The sequence below is a fragment of the Dermochelys coriacea genome, chromosome 2 (assembly GCF_009764565.3).
Source record: "Dermochelys coriacea isolate rDerCor1 chromosome 2, rDerCor1.pri.v4, whole genome shotgun sequence".
Classification (NCBI taxonomy): domain Eukaryota; kingdom Metazoa; phylum Chordata; order Testudines; family Dermochelyidae; genus Dermochelys; species Dermochelys coriacea.
In genome coordinates this window covers 61,880,973-61,901,128 of record NC_050069.1, presented here as the reverse complement: position 1 = coordinate 61,901,128, position 20,156 = coordinate 61,880,973, and the positions used below count along the sequence as shown (strand labels likewise).

Here is a 20,156-nt window from a genome sequence, read left to right as displayed (position 1 = left end):
TGGTCCTGCCTCAGCATAGAGGGCTGGCTTAGATAATCTTTTGAGGTCCTTTCCAGCCCTACATTTCTATGTAATTAAAGACTCTATCATAATGCATATGCAGAAGGGATGAATTAAGGTCACACAGGCAGCCTTAATTCTGGTGTTTCCTAAATTCTGAGTGCTTGATTTTGCAACATTAATAATGTTTTTAAAGTATTTTTTTGATGACGATGACAACACTTGTGCCATCTTTTTTATAGACTTTTGTTGAGACAAGGAACAGCAGCAGCCATATGAATGCAAGAAACTGGACATGTCAATTCCTGTACAAAAATGTAACATAAAAGTTAAACATAAGTGTAAAAATATCACATAATCATCTCATTTTTAAATGCAAGTAAAATTGCCATAATGTAGGGCCCATAGCAAAACAGCTCTGATCTCGGGCTACTAGATTTGCATACTTAATTGTTTTATATTTGCTTTTATTTTGAGGACTACAAATTTAGTATTTTGAGATCATTGCAATCTATAAGAAATAATCATACTGGCAGTGACTTCCAGTAAAAGCATACCACTTTGTTTGTATACTTTACAAACATTAATGTTTTATTCACACTGAGATAAGTACAATTACCCCCATATAGGACCTGATTCAACAAATTACTTAAGCACATGCTTAAGAATGTGAGTAGTCTATGGGCTTCAGGAGGGCTACTCATATGCTTAAAGTTACATATATTATCTTAGATGCCTTGCTGAATCAAGGCATTAACCACAAGATCACCCTTTCTCTCTACATGAAGAGTATGATCAATACAATTTGAAACGTTCCTGAATACTTAAAAACATTTATGTGGGATGTGATGCTTATTCAGTCTTTGTTCTACGTGACCTATATTTTGTGACCAGAACAGAGAGTTATAAAACAAATCAGTGCATTCCTTTATATAATTAATGAAGCATGTGAGTTCTCTCATTTACAGTATACTTATAAGCAAACCCAGCTCCTGTTAAGTGTATGTACAGGCAAAACAGACTATAGAATAGGAACAGTAATTACCATCTTTCTCACAATAGATACAATTTGACATGCATTCCAGACACACTGGTCTGCACTCTAAAGGAGGCCATTTAATTAAACTGTTTGCCTGTGGGAGACTCTGTTATTCCATAAAATGACTGTCTTGTTGTGAATATCTAGCTACCTGTGAGACAAATTGAAAATATGCTGTGCTGAAACAAGCTTGGTATTATAGACATAAACCTGCATTAGAGGTCAGATACCACATTCCACCAGGATAACTCGCAGAAAGTGAAATGGAAGCTTACGTGTATTTGATGTTTGCTTGTTGCAGGTAGGGTAGCAGAATTTGTGAACTGTTCCCTGGAACATGTACATCTGTGACTGTACCCTCTGAGATGTGGAAGACGCTGCTGGGCTGCCACAGGTCCACCTGTAGTGCAGGAACCAACCTGTAATTCATATTTATTCAGTGTAGGTGGGGAAATCCAGGAGATAGCATGGTTGTAATTTTCTTCTATGTATCTAATATGGCATGTTGTTTATTTAATATCACTGGAGTACTAGTGCTTAGTACACTGGTCAAACACTACTTACTTACAGTAGTTAGAGAATGACTCAAACTTTTATTTTTGAAACAAAAATATTTCACTTTCAGTTTAACAAAATTTTTTTGACCTCTTCTTGGTCTGAACTACCTTGTCAAAATCTTGCACATTCCCGCTGTATCAGCTTCCCTATAGTCAGCAACGTTTGTTTTCATTTTTATTTTTCAATAGAGCAATGCAAGGAAACAAAAATTGAGGAGAAATGGAAACTGTTCAAAAATATATGAATGTGGTGTTTGCAAAGTGTATGCTAAAGTTCTGCAATGACCTTTAGTAATAAATATGCCAGAGGTACAACCCAAGTTTCAATGCAGATTAGGTTAGCATGGGGCTATAAAAGAGGTGAGATTGTGTTCATACTTGAGGGTTATCTGTGGTTTGTGTCTATGGTCAGGACACAGTCCTACCTCAGTGCTGAATGACTAGATGGTGCTGTGGTAGATGGGAATAGTCCCATGTTGGAAAAAAAAAAGTACAGTATATAGAAAGGTTACAAAATCAAAGAAAGGTAACATATACCTAAATGCAAGTGTCTACACTTCCAAATTAATCTGTAATTTTATTTTCTAAGTATAAAAGAAACATGGTGTATTTTATTTCTGGTCACGTTAGCAGGGTTGCCTTTTTTGGCCCAAGTGGTTAGCCAATATGTGGGGCCTTGTGGGATTGTTTCCTCTAAGAGGAGAAATCAATGACGAGTCATGTATATTCTTTGGCGCAATTCTGTTTGTTTACAAAGAATACACACAAAGTCCTTTTCTGCTGAACACAGTGGGTAGAAACAACAGCAAGATGTTTACTTGCTCACTATTTTTCATTCTGCCCCGCCAGTCAGTTCTGTGCCCAAGGAGTTCTGTCTCTCTGGTCCCTCTCAGGGTCATGTTCATGACCACGTCCCTCCCTGCTGGCTTTCTGCCTCTAACACCCCCCCGCCACCCCTCTTTCCAAACAACCTCCTCGCTCCTGCATTTGGCACCAGTCCCAGGGAAATCCCTCAGACCACATGGCTTAGCCCTGCTCTGGCTTTGCGATGTGTCCTATGGCCTGGACAGCAATCTCCTTTTGTTTCCAGTTAATACTACATGAAGGGGCATTGAATTGATCCTTCCAATTAATCTGAAAGAAAGATGCTTAACACACCAATCAGCTTTAACCAGATCTGTGATTTGTTTTTAGATCAATGACCTATTTTTTGGGCACAATTAACACCTTCCAGCACAATACTATTATAATTTACTCTTAATATCCAGACTAAGTTGTGTCTATTTATATATTATGTAGTATATGAAGGTAATAGTTTGCTATACTTGTTTTTTAACTAATAGTTTAACTTTTTTAATTTATTGAATTAGGTGTGGCACTGCAGGTACCAAAACCTTTCCTTGTTCATAAGATCATTATGGGATCTGGTTTCCCGTGCCTCTGAGGAATGTCAGGCTCATAATACAACTATTGTTGTGATGACAGCTGTTAAAATGGCCTAGTGAAGAGCTTTTACTGGCATTTTTAAGCCTCTGATATTTTGGAATTTATTGCCAGTAACAAAAACAATCGAGTTCCTTTCTTCTTGCTTTATTTATGCTCTATCAGTGTACATGCTCATGCCCACACACATACTCTAACCAACACTACATTTGTTTAATACACTTTCAAATAAACTATTTCCCCTAATCACTAATATAGTCAAGTCACTTCCAGTGGCATTTTAATCACCAAATATTTTGATTACTTAACTCCCAAGAGATACACTGACTAACAGGAGGACATTTGGGATTTACATTAACACCTTAGTGAGTGGTGGGGCATTATACATGTTTAGTACTGGGAGACTGGATGTCAGTAGGTAGCAATCTGACTTTCCCTTCTTGCACAGATAAAAAACACTGAACGATTGACACTAACGTATGTGCTAATACTCTGATTGAAAATAATAATAATTATTAATAATAATAATAATAATAATAAATAATTAATTAATAATAAAACAATGGAAGGCCAAGCTGCAGTGGCAGCATGTTAAAATTATAGGGTAGAGAACAGAATAAATGATTTAGGCCTTGATCCTGCCAACACTTTCATATCTGAGTTCCCTATCAGCATATGAGTTGTCCCACTGAAGTCAGCAGAACTACTTGTATGTGACGTTATTCACCTGCAAATGTGTTTGTAGGCTCAGGACAGTAGTCTGATGAACATCAACTCCTCCTGCTAGGTAAGGCTTTCTAACTTCTATTATGTCTGGGTAGCCAAAAATGAAGGAGCCAAAGCCATCTTCTTACTGCCACCACTCTCTACTATGTAGAAGTGGATTTGGAGGTAGTGGTGAATCAGGACCAGCGTATTTAGAGAGTGAGCACATAGGAGGCCTATGAATTCGATAGGTTCTGAATGCAGTCCTATCCAACTGTCCTTAGTTGCACTGATAATGGGCCAATTAAAGGATAAGAGGTCTGTGAAAGAGTCTCTGGGGCTTCTATAAGGACTTGTGTGGCAACCAGGAAGAGGCAAAAAGTAATCAAAGCTTTATTTAATATATTCGACAATAACCGCACTCCTTTGTTTGCTTTTCAGTGAGGTTGGTAAAGAGAAGTGTTACATGGTTAGTGACTCAACCAGTTGCAGTGACCACAGTACCAATTGTAATAGAATACTAACAATACAGAGCTTGAAGGTTCAAGTTGCACAAATCTCTGAGAAAATTGTAAATGTGAATGATCTCGCTGCTTTATTGAAACTGGTATAATTTTACACAAGGTTTTACCCTGTAATAAAGTTATTTTTCCTGAGAGTTACTGAATAAAAATTTAACTCAATTGTATCCTAAATAAATATCTGTTTTTACAGACATGTATAAGTATCACAAACCTAAATTCATCCGATGAAGTGAGCTGTAGCTCACAAAAGCTTATGCTCAAATAAATTTGTTAGTCTCTAAGGTGCCACAAGTACTCCTTTTTTTTCCCCAAACCTAAATGTATATGAAAGATTTGAAACAGGTACCTTAAAGGGACTTGAAAGAAAAAAAAAGTTTCTTACTAAGCTTTACAATTCAGACTTTATTTTTATTTCAAAGTTACCTCTGCACAGCACCAAAACATGGAATATTAAACCAGGGAACAGGTCCTGGTCCCACTGAAGCTAGTAAAAGTTTTGCCATTGACATAAGAGAATGGAATCAGGCCCTCTCAGCATTTGGGAGCCAGCTGAATACTTTCTCCTGAAACAGGTATTTCTAGTTGCTGTGTTTTAAGAATGCAATGTATATACTTTGTGGACTAAGCCTTTCCTTCTTTATCTAACATCTTCCAGTTTGTTGCTTTTCCGGCAACAATCCTTCCCTTCAACCCCCTCAGTATTTAAGATACATTCACTTATGCTTCCTTGCACTCATTTATGCTGATTTATCAGGATTTAATTTATTCCAGCACCATCATGTCCCCTCTGAATTTGAAATGTTGTGTGGATTCCTGATTTACACTTGTGTAAATTAGATTAGAATCAGGATGTCTACAGCATCTTGCTACACATGTACAAGGTGCTTATTTTGTCTGGAACTCTGCTAGGGAGCTGCATCCACTCTGTGCCTCTGGTGTGACTCTCTTCTTGGGTAAAGAAGGCAAAGCAGCATTTATGCTGAGTGGCTATGTTAGTGAGTGCATTTTCAGGCAGGCATTTATCCTCTGAAAACTCATTCAGCATTTGCCTTAGGAGCTGCAAGGTACCAACTGATCCTTTCCCCCTACAAGGTACTGTCTAAATTCCCTGAGCAGCAGAGTCAGGATCAGTTCAAGGATTACAATGTGAGCAACTGCTGTAAGGGCAAGACAAACAGAAGGCAGTGGGGGTGTGGCTGCTAGGTCTGTTACTTTGACCCCTTCTCTTACCCCAGGGAGGGCCTGTGTGCGCTTGTATATTTTTGTAAAAGCTGTTGGAGAATCAGGGTGGTGTAACTCCATCTGTTACACCAGAATTATCATGGAACAGCAGCTGCAGCACTCAGTTTACAGATGCAACTCAGAATATCTGACAAAGAAATGGCTAGAAAGTCATTGGCTTAGAGGAGAGCAGCAATTGGTCTTAAAGGTTCAAATGAAGTAGTTCTTCATTAATAATATTGACCAAAAGGGTCCCAAAGCAGATAAATAGCTGATGAAAGTAGGTCTGAGAATCAAAATAAACTTCAATTATATGGAAAACACTTTGGAATGTGGCATTTGTTCCAATCAGTCAACTGTATTAAAACCATGAAGGAGTTTATAAATCAACAACAGGACTCTCAATTTATCCTGAACAATGGAGAGCAGATGGTAGTGGACAGTCAACTGAGGTATGTGATGCAGAGAAATACTGGAAGGATGACAAGAATGGCTGTCAATAAGCTAGATACATGCAAAAAAAAATTGTGAGTTTTCATTTGAAGTGTTAAAGAATTTGCTTTCAACGTGCTGGATTCCCTAATCTACTAAAGTCACTTAGTGGTGCAGAGTGGATTTAAAAGTGCTGGAAATATCTAGTGGAAAGTTCCCCTGGTATAGAAGAACTCAGCTGGGATGGAAAGCTAAAGGAGGCAACTCCACCAGCCATCTCTCTCTGCACCTCTGACATAGGGGAGGGAGGGAACAAACAGGTGAGGTGTGTTCTAGGCAGTAGGTATGCACAAGGCAGGAATGTGGTGGAGCAGAACTCCCCCGCCCACTACTTAACCCTTCGCTGGCATATTGTCCAAGGAGCTTATACCAGTGGCAGAAGTTAGAGTGGGTCCCCTGCTGCTCTAGTGGGGCTGGGTGGCCAAGCATGAGGGAACTGAAGCCATCTCCCTAGTGCACCACTTTTAACTATGTCCTACTGCTGTTCTGAGGTAATGGTGAGTTGAGGGCAGTTTATTTAGGCCTCCCTTGTGCTCACTCTCTGAATAAGTTTACTGGTGGGAATATTGGCAAAAAACAAAAAAAAATACTTTAAGCAAGTATTGGAGAATCTGTAGCAAGCAAGCAAGCAAGTGTTAAATTGTAAGGGTGAGCATTCTCACTAGAAACCTGATTAACAGTTATGCTCATCCAGTCAACACTCTGTAGTCTGTGTGTCCAGTCAAAGCTATCCAACTCAGTTTCTAATACTGAATACTCACAATGAACTGCTGACAAAGAATCCACAGGCCAAAATAATAATAAATCTGAGGCAGTTGTGATTTACCCAAGAGCAATTCATGGTTAGAAAGTTAAAATGTGTGGAATTAATTAATCAGTATGTATTATTCATTCAGTAAAGACAGTGACATTTGAATTGTGATAGGGATTACAGGCCTTAGTCAGGTATTGGTCCGATTATGCTAGGCCCTGTACAAACACTGATCAAAAAGGCATTCCCTGCCCCAATCAGGTTCAGATTCTCTGTTTGAAACTGAGACATTTTAAAGATACACTAAAGAAAATAAAAAACACAGCAAACTTCAAGAGTACCCTGTTTGGAATTCTTAGTCCAGGCTTCTGTAAGCAGACATTTAAGAAAGGATTTATTTCTTGTTGGGCTACTCTTGCCACCAAACTATCCTATTAATCTTAGATCCAGAATCCCCTTTCAAAACCTGCTCTGAATTGCAACTAGCTGGCTTTGATAGCTCTGCAAGTGACCAGCAGGCTTAGATTCATAGATTAATAGATATTAAGGTCAGAAGGGACCATTCTGATCATCTAGTCTGACCTCCTGCACAACGCAGGCCAGAGAACTCACCCACCCACTCCTGCGAAAAACCTTACCTATGTCTGAGCTATTCAAGTCCTCAAATCATGGTTTAAAGACTTCAAGGAGCAGAGAATCCTCCAGCAAGTGACTCGTGCCCCATGCTACAGAGGAAGGCGAAAAACCTCCAGGGCCTCTTCCGATCTGCCCTGGAGGAAAATTCCTTCCCGACCCCAAATATGGCGATCAGCTAATCCCTGAGCATATGGGCAAGATTCATCAGCCATATACCCAGGAAAGAATTTTCTGTAGTAACTCAGATCCTACCCCATCTAACATCCCATCACAGGCCATTGGGCCTATTTACATGAATATTTAAAGATCAATTAATTGCCAAAATCATGTTATCCCAGGAAAGTATAGGCTGTGTCAGTGCCAGCCTCTTTCTCTGCCCCAGTTGTTTTTGTTTTTGTTTTTTTATCAAATGTAGTAGCCTACCAGCTTGTATGGCAGCCCTGTCGTTTCCTTCAACTTTCCTGTACAGGTAAACTTTTTTATTTATCTGTGTTCCTGAAACTAAGCATAAAACATAACCTGACAGAATATGCCTAAGAGTGCTGGAAAACAGTGTTCTTCTAATTCAGCAACCCAGAGAGAGTAGAAGGGATATGCCCAGTTTTACATTATGATTCTTGTTTAGGAAATGTCAGTGTTAAGAACAGTCATTTAAACAAACAAGCAGAGACCACTCTCCGCTCCCCAAACCTCCCCCCACCTGCCTACAACAAAACTTTTCCACTTCAAGAAAAATGTTTTTTTTTCCTTGTTCTTGCCTTTGTCCAGGTCAGTGGGTCATACAGGGTTGGTCTACGCTGCAGTTCGACACCTACGGCTCACTTGCGTCAGTTGATTTGGGCTGCAGGGCATAAAATTGCAATGTAGATGTTCAGGCTCCAGCCAGAGCTCTGGGACCCCATAAGGTGATTGGGTCCCAGAGCCCAGGCTTCAGCCTGAACCTAAACATCTACCCTGCAGTTTTACAGCCCCACAGCCCGAGCCCAAGTCAGCATAGGCCAGTCATGTGTGTTTAATTGGTGTATAGACATACCCATAAGAAGGGGTAAATTTGCATTTGTTTCTTGCTTAGGTCACCAACAGAAATCACAAGCACCTTTGGAATGTCTTCTTGAGATAGAAGGACTTTGTAGTAGGATAATCAGAGACCCTGCTGTGTCTGCTTTGTGCTGATTGTCTATGAGATGGTAGTGTTGTAGCTGTTTTGGTCCCGGGACATTAGAGAGACAAAGTGGGTGAAGTAATCTCTTGTATTGGACCAACTTCTTTTGGTGACAGAGACAAGCTTTTGGGTTACTCAGTGCTCTCCTTCAGGTCTGGGAATTAATGGGCCACTTAAACTTGAATGGTCCCTTAGAATATGTGTTAACTATAAAAGAAAAGCAGTACTTGTGGCATCTTAGAGACTAACAAATTTATTAGAGCATAAGCTTTCATGAGCTACAGCTCACTTCATCGGATGCATTTGGTGGAAAAAATAGTTTTTTCCCCCCTCTCTAGGAACAAGTCAGGAGACCTGGCTTCAATTCTGTACTCCACCATAGTGTACTCTTTCACTGAGGACCCCTTAAGAAGTTCAGACATTCAAACCACTCTCCTTCTGCAGTCCAGTTTATTAGGTCCTGTACAAAGTTTTTCAAAATAGACCTCAAACCTACAGTCTTCATCTCAATTCCAGTTGGTCCTGGACCCTCCTCCCTGAAGGTCTAGTATTGCTTTAAAGTTCTTTTTTTTCCCTCCACTTCCAAGTTGGACACAGTACCTCCTACTTGGGAGTCTGTCATCCTGCTTTTCCAATACTACTTGCCTGAAGTTTAGCCTTCATCACAGGCCTTCCCCAATGATCTTTTCCTGCTGAAGACACCTTCTTTCTCTGTGCAGGTATTTCCTTTGTAGTTGTCTCCTCCCTTTATATGGCCCAGATCCCATCCCTTCAGCCCAATTGGGCAACAGGTTATCAATTCAGGTCCACTGGACTCTTCTCCCTCCTAAAGGGGCCAGTTATCCTGTGATAGTGCCTAACTCCCTTTGATTTCAATAGGAGTTAGATGCTTAAATACAGTACCTTAAAAAAATCTGGGGCTAACATACCTCAGTATACCAGGTTATTGTATCAAATACTGAAATAGTGCTGTGCAAAAATGTAAAGTTATTGGTGTTTGTGGCTATTTAATTAGAAGTGTGTTAAGTCTTGAAATGATTCTGAGTTTTATTATACTGGTTCCACTTCCCCCTGCATCCCTTGATACACAGAGGGTATGAGTAACATGATACTCAGGTGATATAAATTTACAACCCAAACCAAAAAATATTCAAAGTAAATGCCTCTTAAAACACTTACTGTGTTTTAAAATTTAGTAATCTGAGACTCCCTGAAGGCCAATATAAAAGAATACATAATTAAAGTAATTTGTACATTACTGCTATAGCCTACACGTTTTCTTTTCTGTGTCTGTCACTGTGTTGATGGATTTTTAGAGACAGAAATATGTCAGTATCTTGTTTTTTCTTTTATTGTACATGAATGTTTGTTCATACATTGGTTTCTATTTTCAGTTTCTCAGTGTGCTATTAACAATATGTTCATGTTTAGATGCAGTGCTCAAGAATGAAAGTTCTTTCTTTCTAGGGCAGGATTTGTTTCTGCTCTGAGAACTCGTGCACACTCTCTCTATGTTTCTCTGTCTATCTCTGAATGATAAGTTGGGGTGGGAAGACCAAGAAGGATTGCAGAACTCCCATGGCCTGATTTTCAGAGGGGCTGACTACCTGCAGCTCCAACTGACTTCTCCTGGATTTGTGCACTTATGAAAATTGGCTCTTGGAGAGGTTTGGAAAAAGGCAAAACTGGATTATTGACAAGTATATTCAGGAGTGTGTAAACCCACTGACATGCCTAGTTTGCCCCTCATATAGATGGGAAGTGAAATAGCTGCAGAGGGAACTGCAGCCCTGAGGCTTCGGAAGCAACCAAGCTTAGCTTGTTTCCACAAGCTGTGTACAGGGACCAGGATTTGACCCTGTGGGTGAATATTACTGTATGCAGGTACATTTTCATTTATTAAAAAAAAACTTCCTTTCAACCTTTTTAGCTTATTACATTGTCCTAATCAATCTCTTTCTAATTAACCCATCAGATTCCAGCACACCTTGCCAAAATTGTATTACCCTATTGTAAGAGTTACAGCATGTGGTTATTCAAGTTTCTACTGCTCCCACTTTGATGGAGAAGGAATCACTTTCTGAGAGCCTAAGGGAGCAATGTAATGAGAGAGTTGGGAGAGGTGCTTTGTGGGGATTGCTGTAGTAGAAGAGAGAAAAAACACAGAGGGGAACAAAATAAAAATGCAACCTTGGAAGTCCAAGGGAGTTGTGGAGGTTGGCGTTTACTTTACTTATTTATTTATTGCCACTGGCTATTAAAGTTATTATTTATTTGCATTACAGTAACACCTAAAATTGCTAATTAGAACCAAAGCCCCATTGTGCTACTGGTAGCTACTGTAGAAACATAAACACACTTTTCATTGCCCTGAAAAGCTTACAGTCTGAGACTATTCACAAGAATCCACCTCCAGGTATCTATAATGTCAGAGTTCAGTGCATGTGCATGGTGGTCCTCTTCCCACATTATCTCTTGTCACAGCGGGCTGTGAGTATGGGTAGGAGGAAGGTTCTGTGCATACCTTCATCCTTCTCTGTGACCTGCTCACTGCTGCTGGCAGAGCAGTTCCTACCCCTTGTTAAGCTCTGCCGGAGAGGCAGCATTCTGGATAGTGCTTTTGTGATAAGCCGATGCAATGGCACTAGGTACAAACAGGTAGAAACTTTGATTTCCCTGCTTTTATTTTCCTCCCTTTTTTTTAAGGTGGGGGAATCTTTTATTTTTAATAGCTGTAAAGAGTTTGAGCTTGGCTGAAGTGGGGATTCTTGCCACTCTATTTTAGGCTGAGGCCTCCACTTTTTCTTGTGCTTTCTCTCCACATGTGTTTTCAGTTGAATGTAACCCAGGATTTGAAATAGTCATCCCGGGTGAAAGGCACGTGAATTAGCCCATTAAAGGCAACCCTCAAGAAGAGCACTGGTATTGAAACCGCAAAGCAGAAACTCACCGTAAGCTGGTTAAATATGGCATTCAGTGCTTGTGCTTCTCTTTCGCTCTCTGGAACAAGCCGTATTACTTTATCACTGTTGATAAGAGAACATTGGATTGAAACTTTAAGGACTTGTTTCAACAACAGAATCCAGAAATAAATCTATCATTTACAGTCCATATTCATTTTGTCTCTTTCTAAATACTATTAAAATAACAGGTGAATCAGAAATCTGCTTTCAAACCTGATCCCCCTTAACTGTGCATTTCCCAAGTCCAAGAAGTAAGCTGATTATAGGTGGGGATGGCAGCTATTATTAAGGTTTCCCAACGCTTCCCATTATAAGACCCTGTTTTCAGTTGTTTATATCTTTGCCAAACTTAAACCATATGGGCTGAAATTTTCCATGATATGGGTCTGCTTCAGGCTGAATTTTTCTGGAAAACTTTAGTCAAAATGGTACAGACATTTCTGAGAATGAGGATGGGAATAACACGCTGTTCTGCCAGTGTTAAAAAAATTCTGGCAGCCTTTTCTTTGCAAAGCTCTAGAGCCCCCACTCTGCGCAGCAGGGACTGGACATTTGGCCTTTGTGTTCAGCCTTGTGCCAGCCCCATAACAATCTGCTCAAATGTGGCCCAGTTCAAAGATTGTAGTTCACACATGCTCAGTACAGACTTTTTAGATTTTAGCAGCTTAATTCCCTGAAGATTCCACCTGCACTGAGCGTGCTCCAGGTTGGGGCTGAGCACAGAGCTCGACTTTTCTTGCAGTTGTAGCCCTGGACTACTGCAGACCAGGCTGTGTCTGGATCTGTGTACCTGAATTGAGAGCAGGGAGACTGTCTCTGTTGTGCTCTCTCTAGCAATCCTGTTCAGCCCAGGCACATGGAGGAAGCAGCCTCATTAAGATGAAGAGGGGACAAGAGCTGGTCCTACAGGGGTAAATTCTTGGGGGAAAGGAGTGGCAGGGGGAAAGGGCAAGAGAAATTGGGAATGGGAGTTGGTGCAAGGAGGCAGGGAGAGAGAGTCAACACAAGTGAGACTAGGACTTACTGGGTGAGGAGACTGAGACTGACCATGAGATGGGTGAGGAGAATGGACCTATTCTTTGAATCCTACATGTCTTTGCTGTAGTATATGGTGTGGTCTGTTTGGGGGGAAGCGTGTGATAAGCCTAGCAGCCTGCTGAGTAAGGCTTAGAGCTTCTTAATGAGACTTTGAGCCCTAATCCCTTCATGATCCACTAACCCAGGGTGGGCAAACTTTTTGGCCCAAGGGACACGTCTTGGTATGGAAATCGTATGGTGGGCCATGAATGTTCACAAAATTGGGAGTTGGGGTGCAGGAGGGGGTGCAGGCCCCAGTTGTGGGTGTGGGCTCTGGGGTGGGGCCAGAAATGAGGAGTTTGGGGTGCGGGAGAGGCCTCTGAGCTGGGGCAAGGGGTTGGGATGCTGGGGGTGGGGGAGTGAGGGCTCCAGCTGAGGATGCGGGCTCTGGGGTGGGGCTGGAGATGAGGGGTTGGGAGTGCAGGAGGGTACTCCGGACTGGGACCAAGGGGTTTGGAGGGCAGGAGGGGTATCAGGGCAGGGGGTTGGCCGTGGGAGGAGGTTAGGGGTGCAGGCTCAGAGTAAAAGAGGCGGTTAGAGGGAAAAAGCCGTCTTTTAAAAATTGGAAGTCAAATCCTACTGAGGAAAATAGAAAGGAGCATAAAATCTGGTGGCAAGTCAAGTGTAAAAGTATAATTAGGCTGTCCAAAAAAGAATTTGAAGAGAAACTAGCAAAAGACACAAAAACTAACAACAAAAGATTTTTGAAGTTCATCAGAAGCTGATAGCGAGCCGAACAATCAGTGGGGCCAGTGGATGATTGAGGTGCTAAAGGAGCACTCAAGAAAGACAAGGCCATTGCGGAGAAGCTAAATTAATTATTTTCATGGTCTTCACTGCAGAGGAAGTGAAGGAGATTCCCAAACCTGAGCCATTCTTTTTAGGTGATAAATCTGAGGAACTGTCCCAGATTGAGGTGTCAATAGAGGAGGTTTAGGAACAAATTGATAAATTAAACTGTAATAAGTCACCAGGACCAGAAGGTATTCATCCAAGAGTTCTGAAGCTACTCAAGTATGAAATTGCAGTACTAACTGTGATATGTAACCTATCACTTAAATCAGCTTCTGTATCACATGACTGGAGGATAGCTAATGTGACACCAATTTTTTAAAAAGGCTGTAGAGGCGATTTTGGCAATTACAGGCTGTTAAGCCTAACTTCAGAACCAGGCAAATTGGTTGAAACTATAGGAAAGAACAGAATGATCAGACACATAGATGAACACAATTTTGTGGGGGAAGAGTCAACATGGCATTTGCAATGGAAAATCATGCCTCACCAATCTATTAGAATTCTTTGATGGGGTCAACAAACATATGGACAGGGATGATACAGTGGATAGTGTACTTGGACTTTCATAAAGCCTTTCACAAGGTCCCTCACCAAATGCTCCTAAGCAGAGTAAGCAGTCATGGGATAAGAGGGAAGGCCATCTCATGGGATTATTTTTTCCAGTGTGGATTACTTTTCACTTATCAACATTAAATTTCATCTGCCATTTTGTTGTCCAGTCACCCAGTTTTGTGAGATCCCTTTGTAACTCTTTGAAATGTGCTTTGGACTTAACTATTTTGAGTTATTTTGTATCATCTGCAAACTTTGGCACTTCACTGTTTTCCCCTTTGTCTAGATCATTTATGAATATGTTGAACAGCACTGGTCCTAATACAGATCTCTAGGGGACACCACTATTTACCCATCTTCATTCTGAAAATTTATCATTTATTCCTATTCTTTGTTTCCTGTCTTCTAACCAGTTACTGATTCACGAGAGGACCTCTGACTGCCAGATGCTGGGACTGGATGACAGGGGATGGATCACTTGAAAATTGTCCTGTTCTGTTCATTCCCTTTGAAGCATCTGGCATTAGCCACTGTTGTAAGACAGAATAGTGGGTTAGATGGACCACTGGTTTGACTCAGTATGGCTGTTCTTATGGGTTTTTTTTCTCTTGCTCCTCTCTTCCCCCCTCACTTACTTCTGCATTTCTCCCCTCACCTTGTTTTTTCCTGAGGCTTTCCAGGATCATGTCTGCTTCCTTATTATCCAGGAAGATTATGCATCAGAGTGGCCTTTGCTGAGGGGGCATTGTGGTCCCAAAGTAGATGTGAACCCAGATGCCTTAACTGTAGACTCTGGAGCCTCCAGAATACTGCATTCAGTTGGTCTCAGATGGGTCACCAGAGAGCGAGGTGGGGATGAGTGCTGCCTTCAGAGCATGCTCCCAACTTCTGCCCAGATCAATTGTCAGGGACCAACTTAGGTTTCCAAATGTGATGTACTGTCACTAGAATACTGGGCAGGCTTGTTCCTGCTACAGGAGTGCTTTATTATTTAAAGGTTTCAGAGTAGCAGCCGTGTTAGTCTGTATTCGCAAAAAGAAAAGGAGTACTTGTGGCACCTTAGAGACTAACAAATTTATTAGAGCATAAGCTTTCGTGAGCTACAGCTCACTTCATCGGATGCATCCGATGTAGTGAGCTGTAGCTCACGAAAGCTTATGCTCTAATAAATTTGTTAGTCTCTAAGGTGCCACAAGTACTCCTTTTCTTTTTATTATTTAAAGTTATTTAACAGAAAAGGTGCCAGTCGATAGTTTCTGGGTTCCATAGGACCAATAAATGGTGTTGGTGTGCAGTGCAAATGGCTTTCTCCAGCTGCTCTTTACACCATCTCTTACCAGCCTCCTCTTCCTCTGTGAATGACTCTTCCTCCTTTTGTCTCTTCTCTCCCTTCACCATCTGTTCCTTTCAGTTTGTCTCTATCTCCTTGTTTCTCTTTCCACCCTTTCATTTTGGCAATATCCCTGCTAAGCATTCCTTGCACTGCGTACCCAAGTCCTGATATCCTTGTTCAAGCAAAGCCCCCAGTGACTTCAAAGGGTTTTGTCTGACTCGAAGGTTTGGCCCATAGTTCCACTAGTCCCAGTACTATTTAAAAAAATGAACTTGGGTCAGTTTCATTCTGCTTCTGTTGACAACACTGGCTCAGTGCTGTGTGCTGGAATAGCAAAGGGATAACCCTATACAGGGGTTCTCCTGCTTGACAGTGCTAAAAATTGGGAAGAAGAGGTGGCAGGGGTTTGGGAAAATTACCAAAAGTTTCATTTTCCAGACAGATAGGAGAGAAGCATATTTTACAAAGGGATATGAACCTCAGAGTACTACGAAGGCTGCATTGTATCAAGGGAAATATGTTTCCCAACTTCAGTTATTGTATTGCACTAATTCTCTTTGCTATCACTCACTTCTTTCTAAATAGCAAATAGCTATTGAAAAAAGTACTGGACAGATGGATCTACTGGGTACACAGGACAGATACTATAGGACTGAAATGCTTAAAGGTTATGTGCAGAGACTGTGATTAAAATCTCCACTGGCTGAATGTAAAGTAAATAAGAAACACTTATCACTACTTTCTGGAAGTCCTGGGGAGAGGCAGAACATATGGAACAACCATTTCAAATGTAAAATAGTTAAACCTGGATTCAGCGGTTGTTACAACTCAGAGTGAACTGATATTATTTAGGTGTAGTTTTCCTTTTCTTTAACTGACTAACACGTGTAGTCTAAACTGTCTTTTGGATCTGGCTCAGTGGCTATGTCATGCCTGACTTGATTAAAGACCTGCCAGAGAAGGGAAAATGTCAATGGTGACATGGCTGGTTGTGATAGATTAATTGCTTGATACATTGCTGGAAAATTGCTGTGGCCAGGCCTTCTCCTAGAGAGTGCAAAGAAAGCACTTTAGCGTACTTCATACTGTCAGATTTTTATGAAATGATGGACAATCCAACCTAGCAATCCAGTTTCATTTTTGTGAATGTAAGATGCAAAGTGACAATGAATTCCTGAAAACAGTATTTTAATACCAGCTTTTATAGCCAAGTCAAAAGGCTCAGTAATTCTCAAGAAGCATTCCAGCATTGTCCTTCTGCAAAAGAGCACAGGTATCAGACTCTGCAGTGTACCTAATATCTACCCATCAAAAAAAGCAGTCCTGAGGTTGATTTTTGGCTCCAGATCCTTTGTTTATAGTTTACACTAACAACAAATCAAAATGTTCTATTAAATATTTCCTATGCAATCACCATTACTATAACACAATGCATTTAATGTAGGGATTCAAAAATCTACCAGCCAGACAACTAAATCTATCAGCCATAGGTTGATATGGGAGATCTTTGGTGGATCTATCAATAAGCTTCATAATCAATGCCATGGTGAGAGTCCGAGCACATACCCCTAGTTGCTGAGAAGAGGGAGGTGTTCAGGGATGATTATCTCTGGACTCTACTAGTGATCTCTGGACTCTACTAGAGAGCTCCATCTTTCATATTGACCTCTGAGGAGTGGATGTCTGATAATATGAAAATCCTTTCCCTAGTCTGGCTGTTGGAAGAGAGAAACGTCTGATTTTTTACTTCTTTGCCCTCCTGGCTGCTCTGAATCCCCTGCCTTTTTGGGGGCCAGAGAGCTACTCTCCGTTATGAATAGTTCCAGTGTTGATCTCAGATTTCCCAAGCAACAATAGAGAGAAATTGATATGATTCTGGTCTGTTTCACCGCTGCTCAAGAGGTTCAGATTAGTGAAACTGAACAGAGTGCTGTTCATGACATATCTGAAAAGTCTATGAATAAAAGAGATGCTGGAACTGTCTGCCGATTCAGGAAGTTGGCAAGCCTTGTATATTGCAAGGTTATCTCTGTCAGCATAAGGGCTAGTAATGTCTTTTTTTCAAACAAACAACCAAACAAACAAGAAAATGTATATTTTGCAGAAATTGATGGTGTAGGACCTCACACTTACCAGGACAAGTTGTCCATTTAACAGTGGGGAACAGGTGAGTGGAATTTTCAAGCTATGATTTCATGGGCTGAATTGAACTTGTGTAAACACAACTGAAGGCATTTGCAAACAGCAAAGCGAACAGCAATACATTAAATGAACTGACTAGAAGAGACTGGTGGATGAGGAGCAGAAGCTAGGCCTTTGGCTTCCCTGGAGAGTGTTCTGCTACTGAGCAAAATGAACAGCTCTGTTAGCTGATGCCAGCTCTAAACTGCTTTTTCTTTTTTCCCCCCTCTCTAGGAACAGTATAGAGAACGATGCTCTGCTTTTGGACTGCGTGGGATGTGCTCTGTATAGCAAATGTCTGCAAAGGGCAATTTTTTTTGCCCCCCAAGTGTGAGAGTAGAGTTCTGATGATCACTGGTTGCTCTTCTTTGAACAAACCAGGCAGATTCAGTGAAATAGTACTGCATAATATGCATGCATGTGAAGCTTTTCTGCTGGAAAGACAGGACATTAACTTCATTTATGTCATTTCCACATTTCCTGGAGGAAAAATCTTTCTGTTGTTTTTTCTGTCTAGTGCCAACTCTGATCAGAGCCCCCTGCAAAACATATTTACACAGCAATACCAGTACAGTTCTTTAGATATGGTTTGAGGGACAGCATGTTATGAATCAAAAGCCTAAGGAGATATTCTAAATGAAAATAAAATCCTACTTAAAAGTATTTTTTCCTAATTGAATAATGGAGAAAGATAGCTTAGAAATGATTGGGTTCTTACAAAACTACTACACACAACTGGTTATGCAAGACAGGAGGTGCAAGATTGAAAGATACATATGAAAAAAATATTTACACTATGGAAGTCTCTAAGGGAATATACAGGATTTAGCTGTGATAAAATGACCAGTTGCTTCATTCCTTTTCTCCCTGTACTAAACACTTTTGCGAGACAAAATCCTAAGAAAAATTGTCTGCTATGGAATTACTTTTTGTATCTTTCAATTATTGACACAAGGAATTTCAGAAATAGATTAGGTATTAAAAATAAGTACTCTATATAACCACTCTGTAGGAGTACTCTGTTTTAAATCTTAATTTAATTTTAGCCCAAGGCCAGTGCTTGGAAAAGGTTACTGGTCCTAAAAATATTGGTACTGGTCCACCAAAGTTTTTCTAGCCCCAGCAGGTCATGAAATAGGGCCTTTAAATTGTGCGTATCATCTAATTTAACACAATTCATTGCAGTATTTTTGCTCAGCTGTGTATTATCAACTGTGTAAAGATTCAGAAATTTCACAAAGTGTTAGAGTATTACTGTCTTCTCTACCCAATTCCTGGGTCAGCCATACACTAGTTCAGCACCCTGGCATGAGTTAGAAAAGCATTTAGACTGCTCTAAATTATGCTGATTGACAATGTCCCCAAGGAACCGTTACAGGAACCAGGGATTGCAAGGGTGCCTGGCTGCTATAGACATATCCCTTTTCTCCTGGGTATGCTCCTTGCAGGGAAAAGTAGCAGCTTCTCTATACCATTGGAGATTTCCCCAGGAGGTGATTATTCCATGACCATCTATCTTGGCACTTGGGCAGCTTTGTCCCTGCAGTGTGAGACAAAGTGGCTGCACCAAAGCTAAGGCTTTAGGATAATATTTGTACCTACACTATGGTTACTTCTTACAGCTAAGTCTCAGTCTGTCATTACAAGGAGTTACTGTTTCCGTGTTCAAGTGGTGCTAAGCTACTCCAGTTAAGTGGAGCAGATATTGGCCTTTAACTTCCCCGCCTTCTAAGTCAATATTTTCTGTACTCCACTTAATATGGTCAGTGTAGTGCCCTGTTAAATGGCCTGGGCAGTAACTTGTAATGTTGGTAGGCCAGGGGGCCCAACTCTTTCTGACCCTTTTTGGGTGATTTCCCCTAAGGGGCTGATGCTGACCCAAATAAAGATGAGAGTTAGCCATGTTGTCTTGGTAACAGCACGTTTACTCTCTGTTTGTGATGGAAGTTATTTATAAAGGGAGCAAAACTTATTTTTATCTTGCTATAAAGACCTCACTCATTGATTTTGAATGAAAATTATTTGCTTGGCTGGCAAGTGGGAGGAATGCTGAAGAGGCAAAGATGTGATTGTGTGATGTTTACTAATGTAGAAGAGATGACTTCTCTGCAAAGTGAATGTGTATGCCAGTTGCCTAGCATTTCCCAACTGCTATATGTGTGTGTGTGTGGGGAGTGCCAGATTAGTGTATCTGGAAACAGGACAGAGGAGTTGATCACTGCGGGTAGGAAACATCAGGGTCCAGATATTCCCTGCCTTCTACTTTGAACATGTGTCTGCTGCTGTGTGTAAAGCAGCAAGCAGTCCCTTGAAGGCCAACTCTCCCTTCTCCTACATTAGGTTGTCCCAATAAAGCTAGTCACAGGAATTGCTTACATGTATGTGGTGATGGGTTCAGCCTGCTAGCCCAACTTACTCTTTTTGTGGCATTCAGACCATCCTTCTGTAGTGCTGCGAACTTTCTACTTACACAAAACCGAACACCCTTGCCCTGCCCCTTTCCCACCTCTCCTCCGAGGCCATGCCCCTACCCTGCCCCTTCTCCGAAACCCAGCCCCCGCTCTCTCCATCCCCCCTTCCTCTGTCGTTCACTCTCTCCACCCTTACTCACTTGCTCATTTTCACCGGACTGGCTCAGGGATTTGGGGTTTGGGCTCTGGGGTGGGGCCAGAAATAAGGGGTTCAGAGTGTGGGAGGGGGCTCTGGGCTGGGACAGGTGGTTGGG

At 41.1% G+C, this 20,156-nt stretch overlaps 1 protein-coding gene across 1 annotated transcript in view; it reads right to left on the bottom strand.

Annotated features, from left to right (window-relative positions):
• CPA6 (carboxypeptidase A6) overlaps window positions 1-20,156 on the bottom strand; it is a 109,181-nt gene that overhangs the window by 43,619 nt on the left and 45,406 nt on the right. Inside the window, exons 2-3 of the mRNA XM_038391412.2 lie at window positions 11,481-11,556; window positions 1,315-1,439 (exon numbers count right to left, since the gene is read on the bottom strand). Coding sequence (XP_038247340.1) covers window positions 1,315-1,439; window positions 11,481-11,556 — 201 coding nt within the window. The remainder of the gene's footprint in view (window positions 1-1,314; window positions 1,440-11,480; window positions 11,557-20,156) is intronic.